This window comes from Suncus etruscus, chromosome 3 (assembly GCF_024139225.1).
Source record: "Suncus etruscus isolate mSunEtr1 chromosome 3, mSunEtr1.pri.cur, whole genome shotgun sequence".
Lineage (NCBI taxonomy): Eukaryota > Metazoa > Chordata > Mammalia > Eulipotyphla > Soricidae > Suncus > Suncus etruscus.
In genome coordinates this window covers 25,069,651-25,095,149 of record NC_064850.1, presented here as the reverse complement: position 1 = coordinate 25,095,149, position 25,499 = coordinate 25,069,651, and the positions used below count along the sequence as shown (strand labels likewise).

The following is a 25,499-nucleotide window of genomic DNA, read 5'->3' as shown; positions in this document are numbered from 1 at the left end:
TCTCAAACTGAGGTTGGAAGCCTCTAGAGGGACTCTGCCCATTTTCAGCATATTTGACTTTTGACTTCTTTTTTTTTTTTCCCTCTTATTTTGTGCTGCAATCTATTGCTTTTCTTTCCTTCAAACAAAACCACATACCTCGATTCTTCTAGCTCTGCCTCTTTAATAGAGGGGGAAACAAGGGAGGGTTCCAGGACCAAACAGATATGTGATCACTAATAGTAAGCCAGACAAAGAGGGGTCTACCTACTCTAGCAGCCCGGGGGTGATTTTGGGGTATATGGGTTGTAGAAAGGGAACTGGAATGGGGGGAGGACATAGTTGGTGATGGGTATTTTCCTGTTTCAATGTTAATATGTACCTAAAATACTACTGTGAAAGATATGTAAGCCATTATGGGAAAAAATGTGTTTTTAATCAGAATCTTTCTTTGACTTACATGTATTATTATATCAATTATATTATATGTTATGTTATGTTACTATATTATGTTATGTTAGTTTACCTCATTATGTTAATTAATTTTGTCTCTTGATTAAATTCTTACAATAAAAAAAAAGAATTAATAAAGCAAGGAAGGAAGGCTACCTGTGGGGACAGTTATTCTTTCTGAACTATCGACTCTCAAAAAAAAAAAAAATAGGACAGAATTAAATAACCAAGCCAAAGTCAACAACAATAGAATCAAAAGTCCCAAACAATAACGATCTATACTTAAAATGGGCCTATTACACTGGCAGGCCAGGGAACTAAGGGTGGAGGTATATGAGGCATGCTGGGAACTTTGGTGGAGGGAGGTCAACACTGGTGGTGGGAATGGCCCTAATTCACTGTCGCTGTATGTCTGAAATCCAACTCTGAAGGACTTGTAATTCGCAATAGTTTAAATAAAAATATTAATAAAAAAAAGAAAAAAATGATTTGCCGCAGAAAGAGCTCAGGTAGAGTTCTTGCACTGGGGGTCCCTTTGGAGCTGAATCTGGTATCAAATAAAAGTCCACTTTTGTTTGTTGGGGGTGGTGTGAAGGAGGGCCACAGAGCATGAGTAGCAGGAGTGTTGGTTGTAGTTTCTTGCCGAGGCACGAGATGTGGGGCTGAGAGGGTGTCCTTTGGCTTTAGGAGCTGGGTCATCCAGAGCACTGGTTTTTAACCTCTAGACCTCCGAAAGGTAATGCTTCATAAACCATTAAGGCTGGAAAAACAAACATGCATTCTAGGAACCCAGGAGTACCATGGATTCAACGGCAGGAAACTTTTGCAGAACAAGAGATGTCTACAGGCTGGCACTAGTCTGAGGGTTGGAGGTTGAAAAGTAGTGGTTTAGAGGACTTTTAAGTGTAACCTCTTAAAGAGGCAGAATGTGGTGGATTTTTTTTTTTCTTCAAGCTCTTCTTAATCTTTAACCTTAATCTCTTGACGTCTTTTTTGAGTAGTCAAGGCTCAGTTTCATATTGGAATGTTACTAGTCTCTTTTGACAATATTTTGCTATAATAACTGATTGAACCATAGCATGGGATTGTATCTGTATGCCGTTGTATCCTATATTATCTCCCATATCAGTTTTGATGTTTTGCCTTTTAAAGTTTGTACTTTTGAAATGCAAATTACTGTTATTTTAAGTAACTCTACTCTGAATTATCTCAGTCTTGGTAAATTATAGTAGGAGTCTTTTTTCAATCTTTTGTTTGATTTTTATTTTATGTTTATGATCAAGGATTAATATGTTTTGGTGAAATATATTTTGTAATTATACCAAATCACAATAGTTATAGTTGTCTTTCCATTTTTAGTTGTCTTCTCATTTTTAAATATTCTAAAATTATTTCTCATTAAAAAATGGACTGACAGATTCTTTAAGTCCATGCTCTCCCTTTGACAGGTAAGTATCTATTTGCTTTCCTCTGTGTTCTTTGCTTCTTTTTCCACTCTTTCTATTTCTTCACATTTTTCTTAGTAATTTCAGTAAACACTATCTTACTGCAAAAAAATAATAAATCAATATAAAATGAAAAAATACAAGATATAATTTATTGAATTATTTTTTTGTTTTTGTTTTTTGGAGTTACACCTGGCAGTGCTCAGGGGTTATTCCTGGCTCTACGCTCAGAAATTGCTCCTGGCAGGCTTGGGGGACCATATGGGATGCCAGGATTCAAACCAATGTCCTTCTGCATGCAAGGCAACCTCACTACCTCCATGCTATCTCTCAGGCCCCTGACTTATTCTTTACTTCATAGTTGTAACTTTATTTTATTTTTGGCAGTGTCTAGTAAAAAACATTTGCATAATTTTTTTCCTTTCTCTTCTTAACCTGATAGGTTTTAAAAGAAAAGGATGAATTGAGAAATCAGCTTTATACAGCATTGCAACAGATGGAAAACCTTCGGAAGGAATTGAATGAAGCCTTAACCAAACGTGCTCATCAAGAGGAGGAACTTCATTCGAAAGAAGATAAACTAAGTCATATTATGACTTGTCAAGCTGATCTTGAACTAGAAGTCAAGGAATCCAGGGACACCATTCATAGGCTAGAGACTGAACTGAAAAGGCATAATAAGACGCAAAGTCAGATGAAAGATGAGAAGGCTCACCTGGAGGAGGAAATTGCAGAGCTAAAGAAAAGCCAGGCCAAGGACAGAGCTCAATTGCTTGAGATGCAGGAATCTGTCAAGGACTTGAGTGCTATCCGAGCTGATCTTGCTAGTAAATTGGCCGAGGAACAGAGAGCCAAGAAAGAAGTACTTAAGAACCTCTCAGATCTCAAGGCACAGACAAAATCCACAGATGAAGAAACAGCCACAATTATTACGCAGCTAAAGCTAGAGCGAGATGTTCACCAGAGGGAGCTGGAAGATCTCACATCATCCTTGCAGAGTGTGAAAATAAAACATGAGCAAAATATCCAGGAACTGATGAAGCACTTCAAGAAAGAAAAGAGTGAGGCCGATAATCATATTAGGACACTGAAGGTACCTGTCCCGAATTTTCCCGATGATATTGAAGGAATTTTTTTCTGGTGGCTCATGAAGTTAATAAACCATGAATTTTTAGAGATCATTCTGTATTCCCAAGCACTGAAGGGAAGATAAAACTAACAGTAAAGAGGCTTATTCATGCCTGTTCGGCCAGGTTGAAATGAGTCATAGCCACCACCTGGGAGAGCCTATTTCAGAGCACTGAAGCCCTTTAAAACGAACCGTTAGCTATTTTGGGAGGCCAGGAAAGGCAGAGGTGGCAATAAGTCATGGACCTGAAACATGCCCTCGTTCAACATTTATGACCAATATAAAAGGCACAGACATGTCAAGGCCATAGAAGCTATAACCACAGTCCTTATTAGTATGGTAACAAAGAGGATCAGCTTATGAGCTGTATAATTCCAAGGCTTTTGAGTTTCACCCCCTCTTTTCCAAATCAGAGTTGTGAGGGTGAATGCATACTTGAGATCTTGAAATTTGGGAAATTTACAGGTCTATGTAAACACTATGTTTAGATGTAAACTATGTTTATTGTTGTGTATGTAAACATTTTAATGGGATTATTATGTTACTGACTAATAAACACTAATAGTATAATCACCAGGCAGGAGAATGATTTCACATGTCAGGAATTTGATAAATCTGTCCAACCTGTTGCTTAATTTTTTTCTCATAGTGCTTATCATAATATGATATAGGCGCTATAATGTTGATTTTTATAATCAAATGAGAATGAAAATTTTATGAGGACTAGGACTAGGAAGTCTGTTTTGTGTCCAGCTATAGTTCTGGTAATTAGAATAGTTCCTGGAACATGGTAAATATCTGTTGACTAGGTGAATAAAGGGATAGATCTTCAAAGGTTAGTTATACAATTTTTAATTTTACTTAAAACACAACTACCATAAGATGCATATGATAAGGATGCAGTTATAAGAAATATTTGATATCTGCTGTATGAATTCTTCCCTAACTGTATATGGCCTACTAATATTGATGAAATACATCATAATAGTCTTTCAGAATTGCTAAGGACACACACAAAATTAGAATCATAGAAATGGAGAAGAGTTGATCTTAAAATTAATTAATTAAAAATTAATTAAATTACATTTATCCAATATGTTCATCTGATATTAATTGGCTTTGACAATAAAAACTACATTTTGACACTTTTTGTTAGTTATTACTAAAAGAACTTTTGTGTTAAAAATATAGATGGTTTGGTAATATTTTCTCTCTGATGAGGAAATTGAAACACAAAATGTCAAGTAACTCTCAGGACCTTACAACTAAAAGTGATTGAAATAGGTTAAATGTAGGTAGTCAAGTGCCTATGGTTTTTTTTAACTGCTTTGTTAATCTGGAAAATACTTTGAATCAAATTAACAATGGGTAACTTTAGTGATTAGGTATACAATGAGACTCTCAAGATATAGAATATAGACATAACAGTAGGTTTGGGAGAAAAAATTGTCAGATCCATTTTTTTAGAAGCATATAGATATAATTAGGTTGAAGAGACCTTTCAAATCCAACCAAGTAGCATAGGAATAGGAATTAGATAAGTTGAATAACATTATATATTTGGGAACCAGAAAGCTATTATGGTGGTTGAAAAAGTGGGGATTGGATGAAATTAGGCAGGAAGAAATATGAGAGTAAAACTACAGAAGAGCTCGGAAAGAATGATATTTTGGATCCCCCCCACCCCAATCTTTAGAGCCATATCCAACTGTATTCAGGGATGGTCCTGGTTCTGTGTTCAGGGAACCATTCGGACCATGTGCAGTGCTGGTAATTGAGTTGGGGTTTTCTGTATGCAAGTTGAATCATCTCACCTGTACTATCCTTTTGTTTCTGAGAATTGTGTTTCACCTACACCCTTAATTGTTGTTGAGAGAGGCAGACACCAGGTGTTAGTAATTTTTGCATATTTTTAAATTATGTAGCATATTGTTTGAGTTAAACAGAAGATTTTTCAGTGGATAGTAGGGTAAACTGCTTAAAATGCTGGGAATCAAATGATTTGATCCAGACTTGCTCTGTGATTTAAAATGTAAATGATCGTGATGTAGAAAAAATTAATTTTCTTGTGGTTTCTTTAGGAAGTGTTTTATATTTATTTATAACAATTCAACTTTAAAAACTACCTCTATGTAAAGAACATGTAATCAGTAACTATTCTGTAGATCTTTGGAGGCTTTACCCTATTGGTTTTTAATTTGGGAGATAAAGATCTAGGAGGTGTGCTATAATTACTCCGCAGTATGAAACAATAAGCAACACAAGAGCTGAAAAGCTCATGAGAGTCCTACACATTTCTTTAAAATGAAATATGTTGCCCATAAGGAACATACCCCACTTCATTAATTTTAGTTATTGTACATTTTAATTACCACTAATAATTGCTAACAATGGCCATCAGAGAAAATTTAGCAACTATACTTATAGGGCCTTAGAGTAGTAATCATATTGTATTTGTCTTTGGCCTTATATTAATTTATTACTTTTTCTGAAATTAATACTCATTAGTTACCTATATTTTTCTTTGCACAAACTAATTACATTTTCCCCATCTGAAACTATTCTTTTGTCTGTTTCAAAATTTAAATATAAAATATTTTAATGGAATATAACTGATATTAATTTTTAAAGGGTCTTGAGTTATCATCTCATTTATAATTTCAACAAGACCATTTTGAAGTATGTTTTATTGGAATCAAATAAGCCAGTCTTAACATTTTCTACTTTTGTCATTTGTCTGCCATGGTCATGTTACTTAACCATTTTGCAACTCACCAATTAGATTGAAATGTTCCTCTGTACTTTTTGTTGAGTGCAAGATGACTTTATAAATCCTGAAATTAAATGAAGATATAATAACATAACCACAGAAGTAGTAAGTTTCCATTTAAACTTAGGCATTGGTGTTCTAGGAAAGATGTTATAAAGAATTATTGGATCTAGGAGATTCATAGTCTACAAAATGACTCCTTTTTAGTGAAATTTTCTGTATCTGGGAATGTGTGTGTGCTGTGTATAATCAAACCAATGACCTTACAATGCAAAAAACAGCTACTAATTCCCCTATGTGTCTATATATACATATAGAAGCTTATTTTGTGTTAATTTTTCCTGTTTTTACAAGTATATCATGATTCACAATATTGTCAGTAATATTTTTTGCATAGCATATTTGTCTGCTTCCCTCTATCAGTATCCCAAGGAACTCTCTTATTTCCCCACACCAGGTAACTCACTTCTTTAGACCAAATTTTCAGTTCTCTTTCTTTTGTTCATTTGTTATTCCCTTAGTTTGCTTTTTTTATATCACACAAATAAGAGAGATCATCCTGTCCCCTCTAGAGAAGAAAATGTATCTACCTAAAGAATCATAACTGAACAATTTTTTGATGAAGGTTTTACTTCTACTTTTCAATTGTGAATATAGAATTGGCACAAAGAAATCAATTCATCAAAGTGGCCTCATGTCTGAGGTGATTTTTGTACAGTAACCAAAACATAGATTTTTGTAAGACTCATACAGCTTCTCCCCTTTAGCAAATTGCTTCTAATGATTGTATTCCTATATACATGAATAAACAATATGCTAACATTATAAAATAAGAGCAATTTTATGAGATATTAAAGCATATCTTACATATATTATAAGCAGTTGCATAAAGATTTTTTCATAGTATATATTTTCAGTTATATCCAGTTTAATTTATACCCAGTTTTTTTTTTTTTATAATGAAGATTGATAGGTATACCTTTTGAAAGTAGTGTGAAAGGACAGACAGCTGGATGCAGTATAAAATCACAGTTGGAAAGCATAGATATTTGAGAAAACTTCAGGATTCAAATTCTGACTTTTTACTTTTTGTATCCTTGGCAAAGTCTGTGTCTCTTTCATTCTAAAGAGGAGATATGCTTTCCTTGTTAGTATGTTGTGAGAATGAAATGATTTAAAAAAAAACCAGCAACACAGTACAACCCCCAAACCCAGCTCTTTTAATTTCTTGCAGAAATGAGCTTGGAAATAGTTATTTAAAATTCTTTAATTTCGTAAAACTGGTAAATCTTTATCGAAATCTCTCTTCTAGAATTGATTATTTCTAACTTAAAAACAAAACAAAACAGATTCTGGTTATATTCCACAAAAGATGGAGGTCATGATCTTAGACTTTTGATCCTGTGAAATAATTACAGGTAAAATTGTTTTCTTATTGTTATTTATAGTTTCTTGGCTGCTACAATTTATAATTAGTTTTCAGCTCAGCAAGTATATCAATAATTATATAAAAGTCCACATTTTTCCCCACAAAAGCAGGAAATGTTGAACTAGAAGTAATTTGAGCTCCTTTAGTAGATGAAGATGGTAATTATTCACAAATATCTGATGATATTTCATTTTCAGGATGCTAATAATTGTCTCCTTTTTGCAGAGTTAGTATCCCTTCTTGGCTTGCCAAAATATTCTGTTTTGCTAAGACTTTGTATTCATCCTTACGAAAATTGACTGTTACCCATCTTTTACTCATCATGTCTCTTATCTTGATCTCCTAGTGCAATAGTTAACATGATCCATGAGTGCTAAGGTGTGATTGAGTGAAACCTGGTACATTTCCTTTGTGTATAGAATGTTTTAATATGAATGCTTAGAGAGAGAGTGAAATGTTTGCGCTATGATACAACATGTTCTTTATTTGGTGTAAAATCTGGCTGTGGCTTGTGAACTTTCTCTTTTCTATTTTGTCTTTTTTCTCAGGAAGAAAGCTTAGAAGATAAGAATATGGCAAAAGTTCGTCTTTGTCAGCTAGAGAAGTTGAAGTCACAGTGTGATAGGCTGACAGAGGAATTAACTCAGACTGAAAATGAGAACAGGAAACTGAAGCTGAAGTATCAGTGTTTGAAGGACAAACTAGAAGAAAAGGTAAAACTATGAGTAAATTATAAATGAAAAGACATTTGAACTTATATGGTTGATCACCCAGGAGGAGGACAAAGAGGAGGGAGAGGGACAGTTTCTTTCTCCATTTATCATGTTACCCAGTATTTGTACCCTCCATAGGCTGGGCCAGTGAAATCAGGTCAAATCCAATGGGTTCAGGCTCTGTGTGGGATAGTACCAGGTTTCCACATGCCTTCATTTGGCTGGCTGACAACTAACCCGTCCTTCCTTCCTTTCTTTCCTTCCTTTCCTTCCTTTTTTCTTCCTTCCCTTCCTTCCCTTCCCTTCCCTCCCTTCCCTCCCTTCTCTTCCTTCCTTCCCTTTCTTCCTCCCTTCCTTCCTCCCTCCCTCCCTTCCTCCCTCCCTGCCTCCCTCCTTTTCTCCCTCCTTTCCTTCCTCCACTCCCCTCCCTCCCGTCCCTTTTCTTCCTTCCCTTTCCTCCTTTCCCTTCCTTCCTGTTCCTTCCTTCTTTCCCTCCCTCCCTCCTTCCTTCCTTCCTTCTTTCTTTCCTTCCTGCCCTCCCTCCTTCCTTCCTCCTTCCTTCCTTCCCTCCCTCCTTCCTTCCTCCTTCCTTCCTTCCTTCCCTCCCTCCTTCCTTCCTCCTTCCTTCCTTCCCTCCCTCCCTCCTTTCTTCCTTTCTTCCTTCCCTCCCTCCTTCCCTCCCTCCCTCCTTCCTTCCCTCCCTTCTTTCCTTTCTTCCTTCCTCCCTTTTTCCCTCTCTCTTTCTCCCTCTCCCTCTCTCTTTCTCTCAAAAACACCTGAGACTAAAAGAATGTGCCATGAGGGTCAGAGATGGTATAGGATTAAGGCACGTGTCTAGCATGTAGTTGCAGTTGTTACCCTGGTTGGATGCCTGGTACCCCCAGGAGTGGCGCCTGAGAACTTTAGGGTATGGGGCCTCCATTCTCCAAAAGGACATGTTAAAAACAATGGGGTTGGGCCGGAGAGATAGCACAGTGGTAGGGAGGTTGCCTTGCACACAGCTTATCCAGGATGAACAGTGGTTCAAATCCAGGCATCCCATATGGTCCCCCGTGCCTGCCAGGAGCTACTTCTAAGTGAAAAGTCAGGAGTAACCCCTGAGTGCCACCGGGTGTGACTCAAAAACAAAACCAAACCCCAAAAAACAAAAAACACAACAGGATTTATTGATGTCACTGGGGAGGTGAGTGCAAACCTGGATGGCCTGGAGGCAGCATTTCTACTGGCCTGGATTCCTTTTCCCCAAACAGGGATCAACTATATAAGTAAATTATAAATAGGAAGACATTTGAACTTATATTGTGTCTCCTAGTATATACTTTTTATGTTAACAATTGCGAATTATATAATTCCAGAGTGAACTCTTGGTGTCATGAAAAATACATTTTAGAATTATAAATATAGGGCTGGAGTGGTAGCACAATGGTAGGGTGTTTGCCTTGCATGCAGCTGACCTAGGAAGAACTTGGGTTTGATCCCTAACATCCCATATGGTCCCCTGAAACTGCCAGGATCGATTTCTGAGCACAAAGCCAGGAGTAAACCCTGAGCACTGCTGGATGTGGCCCCCCAATATACATATATATATATAAATAAATAAATACAGATTTATTATATTTCTTTACTTGCCTCAGCTGTGCTCAGGGTTTTCTTACTCTGTTATCCTTCTTGGATAATTCAATGCTTGGGCATGTCCATGTTGCACTGTCCCAGTAGGCCTTGCATCATTTAAGTGTGGGACACTGGAGTCACCCTGGCACTGGTTAGAAACTTTAAGGAATGGGATTTTAGTGAGTCTTTGGGTTACACCAGCTAATGCTTAGGTAAGGACTATATACTGACTGGCTTGGAACTCAAGTCCGTGGGCATGCAAGGCATGTTCCCCTGATTTCATAGCAATGGATTTGGTTCCTTAAATATATTCCGAGTATCTGCTATATGTTATTCATTGGGTAGAACACTAGGAACTTTTAGAGATTCACTGCTTTTGAGTATATTGTGGCAAAAAGTCAACAAAAACTCCCCCGGTTTTCTATCCACTTCTGTGAAGGATTTGGTAATGGAGTTTGATAAAAGTTAAATGTGAAAAAGACTACTAAAATGTGGTTGATAGGATGCTGCCAAATAAATAGCATACTTGATTAAGGGTTACTAAGGTTGATGATAAAGGCACTATCACTAAAGTTTTGTGTCATAAAACTTTTCAGTAAATCTCGTTGCAAAAACTTAGTGCATTGTCATTTTCTTTCCTCATTTTGTTGTTTGCAACATCCACCATTATATTTTTTTACCTTTTTAACATCAAAAACAAAGGCATACGATGGAACTTAGTTTGCAGGTTATAATTAAGTGTGCTTAAGTGTTGTATTTAAGGCCAACAGTCTTAACAATCACTTCAATTTAGTTCTTATGTCATATTTTGTTTGGATTGTCTAATTTTCATGCATACTTAACAATTTGTTACCAAGCTATAGTTGCTCTGGAGATAATGCTAAATTCTCTAACTTTTCTATAATTAAAAAAAGGTTAGCCAGAAGGTTGTGTTAACATATTTTTTACTTCATTTATTACATTTAAGTAGAGGAAATTTTGCTTGGTTGAAAATGGAAAGTTTACATTGTGCTGTTTAAAATACATGTTTTTTTTTTATTGGCTCTATTTGCAAAATACAGGTGTTATCACACATTTATATAAATAGAATATTCATTGTAGAAGAAAGTCTGAGAAGTTGCTATATGTTGGACGTCAAGAATGTTGCAGACATTGTGTTGATGCCGAGAATAGGATATTGGTAAAGCACAGGTCTGAAAATAAAAGCTTATAATAGGATCATAAAAGCCCAAATCTTTTTCATAATTAATTTGTCTAGGTGATTTCACACAGTGGGTGGTAATTCAGGGAAAATTTGTTCTCTGATTCTAAAGTGAGAAATAATCTTTTTTTGGGGGGAGGCATTTCTAAAATTAATACCTTTATTTGAACACCTTGATTACAAACCTGATTGTGTTGGGTTTCAGTCATGTAAAGAACACTCCCCTTCACCAGTGCAACATTCCCACCACCAATGTCCCAAATCTCCCTCCTCTCCACCCCACCCTTGCCTGTGCTCTAGACAGGCTTTCTACTTCCCTCATTCATTCACGTTGTTATTATAGTTCTCAATGTAGTTATTTCTCTAACTACACACATCACTCTTTGTGGTGAGCTTCATGGAGTGAGCTGGAACTTCTAGCTCTCCAAGTAAGGAATAATATTAAAGATATATACACATATATACTTTATATGCTTCCTGTTAAAATTTTTGTGTGCAGGATTATTATGTACTTCTGATTAATTTAGTCATTTATTTATGTTAATCTGCTTCTTAACATGGATATTCTTTATCAATTATGTTTTATAAACATATAAACTTTCTCTTTGAGAGGCAGTATAGTATTAGTAGCTAAATGCAGGCATTCTGAATGTAAAGAATTTTCTAGTTCTATGGCTTTATGCAAATTGCTTGAAATGTATATGTATTTGGCCATATTTAAAATGGTGATAGTTTACTTCTGTTAAAACTGAAAGCATTTGGCAGAAATGTTTGATATCTAATAAGCTATTAGTTACTGCTGCTATTATTTCATTATTATTGTTCCAAGTACATGGCAATTAATGGTTCAGCCAAGAAATCAGCCAATCAAGAAGTACTGATTGACTGCCTATGTCCATTTCCTGTGTGTTAAGTGCTTAAGGGCCAGGGAACTGGGAATAAGGCTTATCACTGAACCATGCTGGTGGCAAGTTTAAAGACAGATTATAGTAAATCACTGAGATGAATTGTTCACTAGGGAGGAATCCATGATGAATAATGCTGGCAGTTTCCTTAATATGTGATATTTATATCAGGTTTGCTAGTCAAGTCAACATGTATGTAATTATAATTATCCTTGCTGTATAAGTTAGGAACAAATCTTGGTTAGTTTTATACCTCTAGATCAGAAACAGAACCTGATATATATTAATATATATATAGTACATTATCTGTAAATGAATTGTGGGTAATGATGATAGGCATATGCACACAAGTGCCTATAGATAAATTATAAATTTAATAAAGTAAATAATATGTATGTAATATTTTATGATATTAAAATATGGATAACTTTGGATGTAATACACACATTCTCTACTTCAATATCTGCCTTATACTGGTGGTAGTGGTGGTGGTGTGTGCATATGTTTGTATGTGTACCAGCCAGGGAAAAATTAAAACAAGAAAAAGACAAAGAAATGCTTTTAGATAAAAATCCCATAGTCTGATGATTATGATTTAAGGATAAGGATAATGAATTTGGAAAATTGGACATTCTGGGAGTTTTTATGTGACTATACTGTAATAAAAAGGGAAGCCTTTTTTGTTTGCTTGACACAGTGGAATTCTTTAATGGCCATATCCAACATATATATAATTTACTATTTCTATCAAAAATATGTACTCCTACCTCTTATTTTTAAAAACGATTCTTGCTATTACTTTGGCTCTGTACTTTAGTTTCAGTATTTGTTAACACTGCACCAAAATTCATTTAAATAATCAGCCTTAGTCTGTGGCAAAAGAGTGCTGTCAGTCTATTCACATATAAGAACTGATTTTAGCTTATTTTCCTTATGAAATTTTCTACCACTTTAATATTTTAAAGATCAAATACTTCCAATGTTATATGCATTATGTTATAAGATAAGCATTATGCAACCTACAAGTTTTAAAGTATTAATTAAATATTTTATCAACTTGTTACCAAGGAAATAGCATATATACTTAATATATATTAGAAAAAATTTTTTTCTATCTGTTGTGTTAATAAAATATATTACTTGTTTTAAAATTTTAAAGCAAATGCTTATTTTTATTATGTTCAAAAATATATTAATAATATTAATCCTTTTATTTTCCCAGAAAAATTATACTGCTATTTATTAGAAGATTTTTGTGAATCAATTCAAGATCAACTCAGCGTTAAAGTTTTCTTACTAAAGTTTTTAACTTTTGAGAGATACTTTTAAAATATCTTATTAAATGGCTATCTGTTTACTAATGGTACTGGTCAAATTTGTAGAATCTCCGAGATAATTTTATTTATTTATTATTTTGCTTTTCTTGTGATATTTTGATCCATACACAGTGGTCTGTAGGCCTTACTCATAGTTCTGTGCTAAGATATTATATTACTTCTGAAAAACTTTGGGTGACTATATGTTGCGCTGAGAATTGAACCTAGGTTGGCTCTCTCTCTCTAGTTTCTTTTTTTGTTTTGTTTTGTTTTTGGGTCACACCCAGCAGCGCTCAGGGATTACTCCTGGCTCTATGCTCAGAAATTGCTCCTGCCAGGCTCAGGGAACCACATGGGATGCTGGGATTCCAACCAATGACGTTCTGCATGAAAGGCAAAAGCCTTATCTTCATGCTATCTCTCTGGCCCCTATATATATAATTTCTTGATTCTGTTATCTTTTTGGTTTGCTTTTGCTTTGGGGCCACACCTGGCAATGTAAATGAGTTGCTACTGGTTCTGCACTCAGGAATTACTCCTGGTGTTGATCACAGAACCATATGGGATAATGGGGTCTAACCCAAGGCAAGTGCCCTACCTCCCATACTAGTGGTCCTCAATCTATGCCTTTGGGCCATGTATCTGGCCTGCTGTGTGGGGCTGTGTGGGGATGCCCCAACACATGGATGACTATACTGGCCTTCCTTCTTCATTCAGCTTGATGTTATCTCCTGTACAAGGCTTCAACCCGCTTTTCCAGACCCATCAAGTGTGTGTTTTTGCCAACACTGCCAGTCCTGCTTAGTAGCTGACTCATCCTCTCCAACTCCCTTCCTTCTGTCTCTTGACTCCTCAGTCCTGGGCAGGGGTCCTCAAACACAGCCCACCAAAAACAAGCCAATAATTCCCATCAAATTATTGGATTGGCTGCTTGCAAGGCAAACGCCGCTGTGCCATCTCTCCGGGCCCGAGTTTTATCTTTTATTAATTCGGTATGTCACATGAATTGATTTGCATACACTAAATAAACCATTTTTGCATTTCTGAGATAGATTTGACTTGGTCTTTCTAGGGTACCTTTCAATTTGATTTACTAATTATTTTTGATGAATTTATATTTGGTTTATTAAAATTTTATTTAGGAGCTTTTTTTGCATTTATGTTCATCAAGAATTTTGGACTTATAATTTATTTACTTTTGCTATCAGAATGATTTTTTTTTCTCAGAAACTATTTGGGGGAATTCCTGTTTCTTTATTTTAAAAAAACGGGTGGCCGGAGTGGTGGTACAAGCTGTAAGGTGTGTGCCTTGTCTGCACTAGTCTAGAATGGACCATAGTTCGATCCCTGGCATCCCATATAGTCCCCCAATCCAGGAGCGATTTCTGAGCACATAGCCAGGAGTAACCCCAGAGCGTCACCTCATGTGACCGAAAAACGAAAAAAAAAAACACCTAACAAAACAAAACAAACAAACCAACGGAAGAGCTTAAGAAAGATAGGTCAAAGATATTTTTTGAAGATTTGTAAAATGGAACTTTTCTTTTGTGTAAACTTTTGGTTGTTGTTTAAATTATTTGCTGGTAAATGACCTGAACAGATTTACTGTTTCTTCTGATTCAATCTTTGAGTTGTGAAGATGAGTTTTTGTTCTTTTTTTGAGCAGAGGATTTTAAAATTATTACCTTATGTAGTGATATCTGCTTATTGGATAATGATTAAATTCTACTTACCATTTATTTCTTTTGTCTCTCAAGTTCCATGTAGTTCTATTTACAAATCTAGCCTTATATATCCTGTTAAATTTAAAGCCAATAAATATCAAATTTATTTGAAGAGAACCTATTATTATTATTATTATTCTCCTTACTAACATTTTATGTTTCTAAGTTTCTTTGCACTTCCAAGTAGAATTTCTTTGCATTTTTCAGCATTTAGCATTTTTTTCAGTGATGGTTTAGTGACCATAAATTTCTTTAACTGATATTCATCTAAAAGACTTTATATTTTCTCTTTGAGTTTGAATAATATTTTAGCTAGGTAGACTAATCTTGGTTGAGGATTATTTTTATTCACTGTGTTCATTATATTATATCATTCCCTTCTAAGCTTCATTTGAGAAATCTCCAAGTCATCAATGAGTTCTCTTATGTGTCTACTTTTCTCATGCTGGTCAGATTCTCTATATTTGGGTTTTATGTATATACTCATCTTATTTTTAGTGTTGTTGAGTCTGTTCTTTGCATTTAAAACTTTATTACTCTCCCACATCAGTGGTATAACTGAGGCTACTGATCCTGGTTTCCCCAATACTTCCTTTCTTATCTTCTCCTCTATCCTCAATTTCTTTCCTTCTCTCTTCTCCCTGTACTCTGGGGTCAAGGATGATTTAGACACCCCTCTTTACATTTCCTTGTGTAGTTAGATAATTATTATATCTAGTTAGATTTTAATATGCCACCGAAAAGTGAGATCATCATGTGTTTGTCTTTCTTCTGGCTTAATTCACTTGCATGTTATCTTCCAGTTCCAAGCAGGGCACAACAAATTATTTGATATCTTCCTTCATTATGCCTTCGTAGTGTTCCATTTTCTGCATATACACAATTCTTAACAATTCATTTATCTGTTATTCATTTATAAGTTAATTGCATATCTTTTGCTTTTGTAGTAAGTGTTGCAATGAATATTGGTTGTGCATATGTCCCTTCTTTATCCACCACCTTTTGTCTTGAATGTGGTGCTCCAAAGTGGAATAAAAATTTGGATCATATTGGCAGTTCAGTTCTAAGCTTTTCAAAGACTCTTGATACCATTTTCCATGGGGATTTAACTAGATAACATTCCCAGTAGCAGTGAATGAAAGTTCCTTTTCACCACATCTCCACCAGCACTGATTGTTTTCACTGTTTTAGATATATGCTGTTCTTACTGGTGTGAGATGATATCTCATTGTTGTTTTTTAATTGATTTTATTTTATTTTTTATTTTTTCAGTGTCATCGATTTAGATTATCATTTTGTAATGATAATTGATGCTGAAAAATGTTTAGATAGGGCTATCTGGCTGTCTACCTCTGAGAAGTGTCTACTTCCTCTTTTCATTTTCTTTAGGATTTGTGATTTTTTTTTTGTTGCTGTTGATGTTTGTGATATATCTTTGTATATTCTTGGATATCAATCCTTTATTTTACGTGTTGAATGTGAATCTTGTTTCCATTTAGTTAACTGTGTATTGTTCCAGTCCACATTTCTTTTGCAATGTAATAACCCTTAAATTAGCTGTAGTCCCATTTGTTTATTTTTATTTTTTTGCCTTTGCCATTGGTATTATATCATTTAAGTTGTCTTTGGGGTCCATCCACATCAGTGTCAAGGTTCCATTTGCCGTAGGTAATTCAACCCCTGGTGAATGGTGAATGAAACAAGTGCATCCTAAAAATCAGTAAAGCAAGACAGACATAAGAAAAGCATGGGGGCAGGGAACTTCCATCCTCATGGATTGAAAACCAATTTTCAAAGATTGTATAAGATTTCTATAAGGATTGAGTCTTTCCATGCAATCTTTACTGTACAAAATCAATCCACATAGGGGAAGGAGAAGACAGAGATAGTTAACAGATAGTTAAGATAAAATACTTAATTCATGGTAATCAAGCCTAGGTGGGTCTTTTACATCTCCAAAGGGGTGGGTGAAGGGAAAATGAAACTAGGGCAAAGTCTCTGTTTTGGATAAAGTAGGGTTTGAGCTCTGTATGTATAGTTGCAATCAGTATAATATGCAAGTGTAAAGGAACATTAAACAATATCAACCAGTTGCAGCTCATTTTATAGTGAAATGGTAGAAATGGAAATAAGACTTGAATTTGCCACATTTTACACTTGTATGTAGATTATACAAACCAGGTTTTCTGAAATATTAAGATGCTCTTGAAATTACTGTATATTTTCTTTCATTTTAGTTAATTTTTAAAGAACTAGAGATTCTAATTAAAATCCTATTTAAATAAAATTAAGATTCTAATTAAAATTGAAAAACATTTTAATGAATAATACTAATATTTATAAAGGAGATCAGAATTACTGAGATTAAGTAAATTGGAGACACCTTACCACAATATAAATGATTAGTTTTCTAAAGTTATGAACTTTTATTAGGAACTGAAGTGTTACATAGATCAGTATTCATAAAATTGCATTTTTACTTTTTCCATGAAAAGTTTTATATACATCATTTGTAAAGTGATACCTAGGAACATTTTAAAGCTATTGCTTTTTGGATAAAAATACTTTGGGAAATAGATTCTTATAAAAAATATGGATCTTTAAAAGATAGCCTTTATAGTTCACATTTACAAGTGTAATTATGGTGTCGGTTTTTATAGATAATGGAAACTGAGATTGAAAAGAATGATATAGTGACTTGCCCAACATCTCATAGCTTGTGGTGGAAACAGGATATGAGCGCAATTTTTTTTCATATTTTTCTCATTTACTCAGTAAAATGACTCACATTTGAGACTTTTCATTGAACTCTTATTGTTGAATTAAATTTAGGCAGATTACCATGCACTTTATTTTTTTCAGATGACACACAGTTTAGAAAAGAATTCATCAATTATTTTCAGCCAAAAAAAAAAAAAACCTAATTAAAACCTGATACTTCCACATAAAAGAAAAGATATCTGACTGGAGAAATCAAATCGGAGTTACTTAATTTAGTGTTTTGTTCTAATTTGAACATCTGTTTAAGATTGGTATTTTTCACGATGTGGAAAAGTACATATATATATATACATACATATATATGCCAGGTGTCTGTTATATGAAGAATTCATTAACTGTAAAACTATGCAATACATAGTTTGCTAAGAAAATTTTGATAGTAACTGGTGAATATTTCTATTAGAAATTTTTATCTGTTAGAGGCAAAAAATAGATTGCTTCTGGATTTTGGCATTTATTTTAGTGTTAATACCATAAGTCATTTATAATCAGGCTGTCCCCTTTCTTGAATGCATTATTTATTTTAAATTCTTTGAGTAGAATAAACTTATTGATACTGCATATTAACTTAAAGGAAGTGGAAAGATATACTGTAAATATGAAATACTTAAGTGTTTTGTTCCTAATTTCTCACACCTGCCATCTTAAAAAAATAACAATGAAGGTATTAATAAAAATGGTCAGATGAAAGCCAAAAATTAGTAGCTTTACTTATAAAATACTTTGAATAGAAATGTTTGTAGTTAAGTCTTTAAATCCAGAATAATCCTTGACTTTGTGAAAAGAATTTTAAAATGTTGATAGCAATTTTTTGGGGTTTTTGTTTTGTTTTGTTTTTGTGTTTTCTTTTGTTTTTGTGTCTCACTAGGTGGGCTCCAGAGACAACATGGGATGCAGGAATCAACCTAAGACTGGCTGTGTGCCTTACTTGCTGACCTATTTCTCTGTTCCCTCTCCCATTTTTAAAAATTGATTGAGATTCTGTGATTTACAATACTGTTAATGTTGGTTTCTAATGCTCATAATTCTGCTACAGAACCTATCACCGTTGTGTCCACCTCCCTTCCCTTGTGGATCAATTCTACCATTGTATTGCCTTTGGCCCTTTGTTGCTACTCTACTGTGTATCTTTGAATTCTTCCAACAACACCATTTAAACATAGTCCTTGACCTTTAAAGATAATTGACTAAAACAACAAAGTGTTTGCCATGTGTGAAACATGCCAGATATTAATGGATTTAGTTTGTTTAGTGGCCATACATGGGACTGTGTGCCTTAAAACAGCTGTGACAGAAGAAGCAGCAGGAAATAATTACTCAACACTTTTATCCTCTATTTTGCAAAATTGTACATAGATACATAGAAGACACTGTGCCTCCATTGCCAGGGACTTCTCTATCAACATTTACTAGCAAAAAGGTTCATGCTGTCTTTTAACTGAAGTAACATTTTATTGTAAAATATTAGTTTCAGGTGTGCAGCATTGAGAATCAACATTAATTCAAGTTAATTTAGCATGAGTTTAAGGAATAAATTAAAAACATTGTATGTGTAAGATCCTGGTTTGAACTTGATTGAGAGACCTCTCATCTCATCTTTAAGTACTGAGTAGTGACAATCCCCAGTGCCTGGAGAGAAAAGTGGTCATGATGGTCATTTTCTTAAACATTCTGTTTTATTAACTTGAACTCCAGTGATCCATCCACTCCTGGTATTAATTTAACTAGTGGTTCATACAATTGATTTTGGTGAGGAAAGCTGAGGAGAATAGTTACAAGGAGAATATTATGTCACAGTAGGTTTCAGTGCTTTACTTGAAGTGAAGAAGTCCTTGTCTTAAATCTAAGCTGGAATATAAAACGTGGCCAAAACATTTCCACGTTTGTTTTTCGAATTTTTCTCTCATAATGAGGTAAAATGAGGAGTTACTTCTGGTTCTGCTCTCAGAAATAACCCCTGGCATGAGGGACCATATGGGATGCTGGGATTCGAACCACCATGTGGATGTTCTGGATCAGCTGCGTGCAAGGCAAATGCCCTACCACCATACTATCTCTCCAGCCCCTGATATTTTATACATTTTATGGAAAAATAGCTAAGAGTTTATTGTGCACATGAACAACAGTATTTGGGGCTTTAAAAAAACTTTTCTTTTCATATGTTTTTATCAGTTAATTCATACACAGGTATCTAAGTGGAAAAATCATGGAGCAATTCTTATGTTTGTTAATTATATCTTAAGTTTGTAAACCATTCTCTAGAGATAATTGATACCTTTTCTCTTTGTACCAATGTTTATTCCAAATGCACAAATTGAAATTGGTTGTTTCATGATGCATTTTTATTTGAAAAAATAGAAATGCATCAAAAGTAGCTGATTTAAATAAAACAACTAATGTTACTTGTTTCTGGACATTTAGCTTAAGGGAAATATATAATAGTTAAAATTGTTCCTAGAACTTAATAAATGCATAAAATATTTTTTAGAGAATTGTTAGGTTTTTTTTGTTTTTTTGTTTTTTGGGTCACACCCAGTGATGCTCAGGGGTTACTCCTGGCTGTCTGCTCAGAAATAGCTCCTGGCGGGCACGGGGGACCATATGGGACACCGGGATTCTAACCAACCACCTTTGGTCCTGGATCGGCTGCTTGCAAGGCAAACGCCACTGTGCTATCTCTCCAGGCCCTAGAGAATTGTTAGTTTTATTATAATTCCAAAAACATCCAATAAGTACCTTAACAGCTTATGAATATGTTACCAATGATCTTTGTATTGCTCAGTATTTGCATAGGAAAAATACAAAAAAAGACTGAGGCAATAGTTTTCTAAAATGGGTTTACAAGCTTAAATTTTAATTTATATTTTATGGATATTTTTCTTTAGCATGACTTGAATCAGGTTATAGATTATAAAATCTTTCACATGAATTTAAGCATACATATTATATAGCTAATATGTGAATTGCTTTTTCTATAAGCTGTACTGTTACTAGTACTAACATAATATTTAACATTAATCACACAGGAGAAAAAGTATACCTAATACACAAAATAATATCTCATTAATTTTATAAAATTCATATCTAGTATGAAAATTATTTTGTTCTTATTTACTTTATTTATGTTTTTATTAATTTTTATTTATTTATTTATTATTTATTTATTAATGTTTGAACATTTCTGGCTATGAACAGGGTCTATGCAGTAGTGGCTTGAAACCAGGACCTCCCATATTTTCTACATATATTGCTTGAACTAAATCCTTGGTCACTTAAAGGTTCTTTTGCCTACTAAATACATAAAACAATCTAGAGAATTCTTCTACAGACAGACACATTTTTAATTTGTCATCAAATACTGGTTGTCTCAATCTTTGAAATTTCTTCTGCATCTGATTACATTGGCAGCACTCTCATTTTTTGGGACAGCAACTTCCTCGATGATTACAATAGCCTACTACTAACAAAATGACCATACTGAATGAAATTCCTAGTCAATTCACTGTGAAAACAAGCAAAACACAGAAGGTTAGAGTTTGGTATTTTTAAAATTTGCATAGTCAGGCTCTATTATGCTTGACACTTGGAGAAAGCACTAAAACTTAATGCTTGAAAAATGAATCTATCTTTGAAATATATATTTTAGAAAGATTCATCTCTTGACTGCGCAGGGCTGCCATATTTGAAGGAAGAGGAACTCTAGTGAGGGACAAGTAGAAGTCACAGGGATTAGTAAATGTTGCAGTCTAAACTCATAGTAAGTACCATGGGAATACATGGAAGGGGTTCTGCTAGTTCATAAAGATTACCTGTCATTATGTGTCATTGTTAGACTATTCAAGTTCATGAGTAAGGAAGAATGTTATTGGACTTTCATAATGAATGTAAAGTTTTGTGTAATGACCTTCTTTTGTCCTCTTTAGTGCTCAGTATGAGTTTTTGAATTTAGAATTGTTGCCTCTTTTTGGCATCTCCATTTTTGTGTAGTGTTGTGATTGTGGTGGTGTAGGGGATTTAACACAGGACTTCACACTGATCAAGTGTACTGGTGGCAGAGTGTGGGCACTCCCATCTTTTGCTCCCTGATTTGATTCTTATGCTACTTGAGAATTTCAGGGAAAGCCAGGAGGTAAAGTATGCAAGTATTTTAAAAGGGAAGGGAAGGAAGTAAAGGAAATCAGCACCCAGCTGGGATAAATAAATTTTATGTAAGGAAATGAAATATAAAACAGATTTTCTGCAAGTACAGAATGTAGAGGTGAGAACAAACAATATATTTTTTCTCCCCTTTTTAGAGTTTCAAACTTCCTATCCGTTCTCTTCTGTCCAGCCCTGAGGTCCTGACCATATTTGCCCAGTTTCCTAGGTTGCCATGGTAACTGTAAACTGGCATTGGCTCTGAAAGGCATGGTTTGATATGTTTAAGTGTTATTAAAAATGACATGATGATCTAGTTTTCTGAGTGGCCACAGAGGACTGACCTATGTTTACCCCCTATTGGCTGTAACAAAGGAACAGAGAGACTTTGGAGGATGTCATTAAACAAAATTCAGTGAAGTTTCTTTACCACCATAAATTAAAACTGGTGCTTGGCTTGGTGCCTAGATGTTGTTGGTATCTCATTGTTGTTTTAATTTGGATCTCATTGATAAGAGACGATGAACACTATTTCATAAGACTACTAGAAATCTATCCATCTTCATTCAAGTAATGTTTGTTCATTTCCTCTCCTCATTTTTCATGGAGTTATTAGATTTATTCTCTTTTGTTGTTGTTTGTTTCTGGGAAACACCTGACTTACTCCTTGCTCTGCTCAGAGGGATCACTCCTGGTGCAGCTTGGAGGAGGCTTATGAGGTGCTTGGATGAAATTTGGGTGGGCCTCATGTAAATGGATTGATTGATTGTTGTATTAAATAGTAATGATAAAGTCCTTGATGTTCATGGACAAACAGATGGATGGTGAGGCCTTTCTCAGCCCCCTTTTCAGCCTGAAGCCCCTTTTCTCCTGGTGGGTCTGTGGGTTCAGGATAATGGTGAGGAAATGATCTACAGCATTCATATTTCAGGAGACATGAAGCTTTATTATAAGGCCATAACCACCATCTGTGGCTTCTAAACTAAACAGTCTCTGCACCCAACCTGTGTCTCTCCTCTCCATGCTGCTTCTTCCTTCTCACCCCTCCACCAGGCCGTAGTTGCCAACCACAGACCCCTCTCAGCAGTGGATTGGTCTTAGCATCAGGTAAGATTAACATTTGGCCTTGGGAAGGGGTAACAATTGATATTGATTTTTGTGATTCCCTTGGCTTATATTTAGAACATTATTCCTTTATCTGATGTATTATTTCCAAATACTTTTCCTATTTAGTAATGTCTTTTAATTTTACCTCATGCTTTTTTCCCTTGCAAGACCTTTTTTATTTGCTGTCCCACTTTTTAGTTTTTAAAATAATAATAAATGGAATCATATTTTTAGAGTTCCAAATCCTGGAGTGTTCTCATATCTTCCTCAGTATATTTTAAGGAAACTGGTAGTCTTTGATTAACTTTGAATTGTGTAAGATGCAAGATACAAATCCAGTTTTATTGTTTTGCATGCAGCTATAAAATTTCCCAACACCATTTGTCAAAGAGGTTATCTTTATTACAATGGAGGACCCACCTCCATTGCTGTACATCAGCTATCTATATTACCTGAGTATCATTGGGTCTATTCTAACCCATTTATCTCACAGCCTCCCCTTATTCCAGTATCATGCTATTTTGATTATTATGGCTTGTAAGTACAGTTTCAATTAAGGTGATGCAGTGCCACCCAATTTATTATTTTGATTTGAGTGTTTCATGGTTTATAGAAATCTTATCAGTGTCCATTCTAAGTCCTTGAAGAATTATTAAGAATTTTATGCAAATTCAATCGAATATCTGATCATTTATGGTATGATGATCATTTAAGCAACACTAATTTTCTACTTTATGAACATGGCATATTTTTACAATTTCTAAGGTCCCCTTCTGTTTGTATCTTCAATGGCTTCTAGTTTTCCAGATAAAGGTCTTTTACCTCTTAGTTATGTTTATTCCTAGATACTTGATGCTTTAGAACATTCTTTTGAATGGAATATTCTTAATATTTCTCTTATATAGTTCACAAACTACAGTATACTGAATATAATAAATATTATGTGTGATGATATATAGTTCGCATACTGAAAACTAGCTAAAAAAGCCTAAATTAAAAAAAAAAGAATGTGACTATATCTGGCATACCCAGGATTTAGTAAGGGTAAAATATTCATTTATTTTCTCTTATTATTTAAAATAGAGTGGATAATAAACTGTGGCTTTGCTGAAGAAATTGAACTTCATCTATTCTCACAATATAGACATTTTAAAAATAATAAAAATTATAGAAATTGCTTTGACATTTTAATATGAGTCAAGGAACAGAGTACAGTACATTTTAATATGAGTCAAGCAAAAAAGTGATAAAAATGGGAGAAAGAAAAATTAGAATATCACGATTTGCCTAAATTTAATAGGATCAGTGGTCTAAATCAGTGTTTTTCAAACTAATGCCTTTATTCTAACGTTGTTTTCTTCTTCCCATGGGTCTACCTCATTCTACCCATTAGTCCCTTAGTTCTATGCTGTAAGCCAATCCCCATTTATATGACTCTTAATGCTGCTAGCATTGGTCCAGTTGCGTCAGAGAACTTCTTTGAATTCTTTCTAGGAAAGTGGGTGCACAGATGGCGATATTTGACAGAGTGAGGGATCAGTGGGAGAACTGCATTCTGATTTTTAATGTGAAAAATCAGGGGTATAAATGGGGAATTTTGCCAGTTAGTTTTTTTCTATGGTATGAAAAGAATGCTCACATTTGTTTCTATGAAAAGTACAACTATCTTTCTTGTTAGCATAAGCTTTAGCAATGTACATTATTTGACTTACAAAACAGTTCACCTGGCTTTATGTAGTACACAGACCTGATGAATAGATACATTTCAAATAAGAGTCCAGAATTGAAAAGAAAAGGTTAATTTTAACATCTCAAAGCAGTTCCATTCAGGCTAGTCTCTTCTGTAAATTAGGAGACTTAATAAGGAGATGGTTTCCCTATCAAACTTCCTATTTCTGAGGGGAGAGATTTTTATATTAGGGGCAATTAAAGAATTCTATATCTTAAAGGAATGCAAATCTTATACCTGATAAAAGTTCAACAGTTCAATGCTATATATGGCCAAATCTTTTTGATGTTAATATTTAATTCTGAGGTAAAAATTAGTTAACAAGTACTCAAAATCCTTTAGAGATGCCCCAAATCAAAACACTCCTTTCTGTTAAAAACTGCACGGGCATTTTAAAGACAAAAAGAAAAGAGTTGTTTTGAAGTGTCTTTTGGTGCTGAGTTTTCCAGGTAAAGAGAAATTTAATAAAGGCTATATTTGCCTGAAAAAAAATCCTTACGTTAGGAAGTAAAAAGTTCAACTATATACACACTTAGTACAGCAGAAGAAATTCATATTTAGGCCAAATAAATGTTTGTACTAAGCATGAAGAATATCATTTTCACTAACAGAAATCTTGGTCAGTCATCACATTGAGGGAAGACTTCTCAGTGGGCCTTCTGACAAGATTCCTATCAGATAGTGGGAGGTGATAGATTTTCACCTGTAGTTTCCCTAGAATATTTTGGGGCATAACAGGAGGTTATATACCACCCCTCCAATCTCTCTCTTAGGAAATTATCCTCTAGATAGATCCTCTATATAACTCAACAATTCTCAGTATACATTAGTAACCTGTGAAATTATTTTCCTTATTTATATCACCAACCATTACTGCAGAAGTCCGAAGAACTAGATATGTCTATAAAGAAATATCCTATAACTTCTTAGTAATGAAAATGGTTGAAATGATCTTTGTACTTAAATTTGGACCCTTTAAATCATTTTATTCTGCAAACTTGGCAAATTTAGTGATTATGTTAAACATTCTATGATCTTCCCAAATAAGCAATTTATTGAGGGAGACAGGT

General features: G+C 34.5%; 1 protein-coding gene across 1 annotated transcript in view; it reads left to right on the top strand.

Annotated features, from left to right (window-relative positions):
* The window catches only part of CEP128 (centrosomal protein 128), a 423,508-nt gene that overhangs the window by 131,240 nt on the left and 266,769 nt on the right, over positions 1-25,499 (top strand). Inside the window, exons 13-14 of the mRNA XM_049770323.1 lie at positions 2,320-2,970; positions 7,754-7,918. Of these exons, the coding sequence (XP_049626280.1) occupies positions 2,320-2,970; positions 7,754-7,918 (816 nt within the window). The remainder of the gene's footprint in view (positions 1-2,319; positions 2,971-7,753; positions 7,919-25,499) is intronic.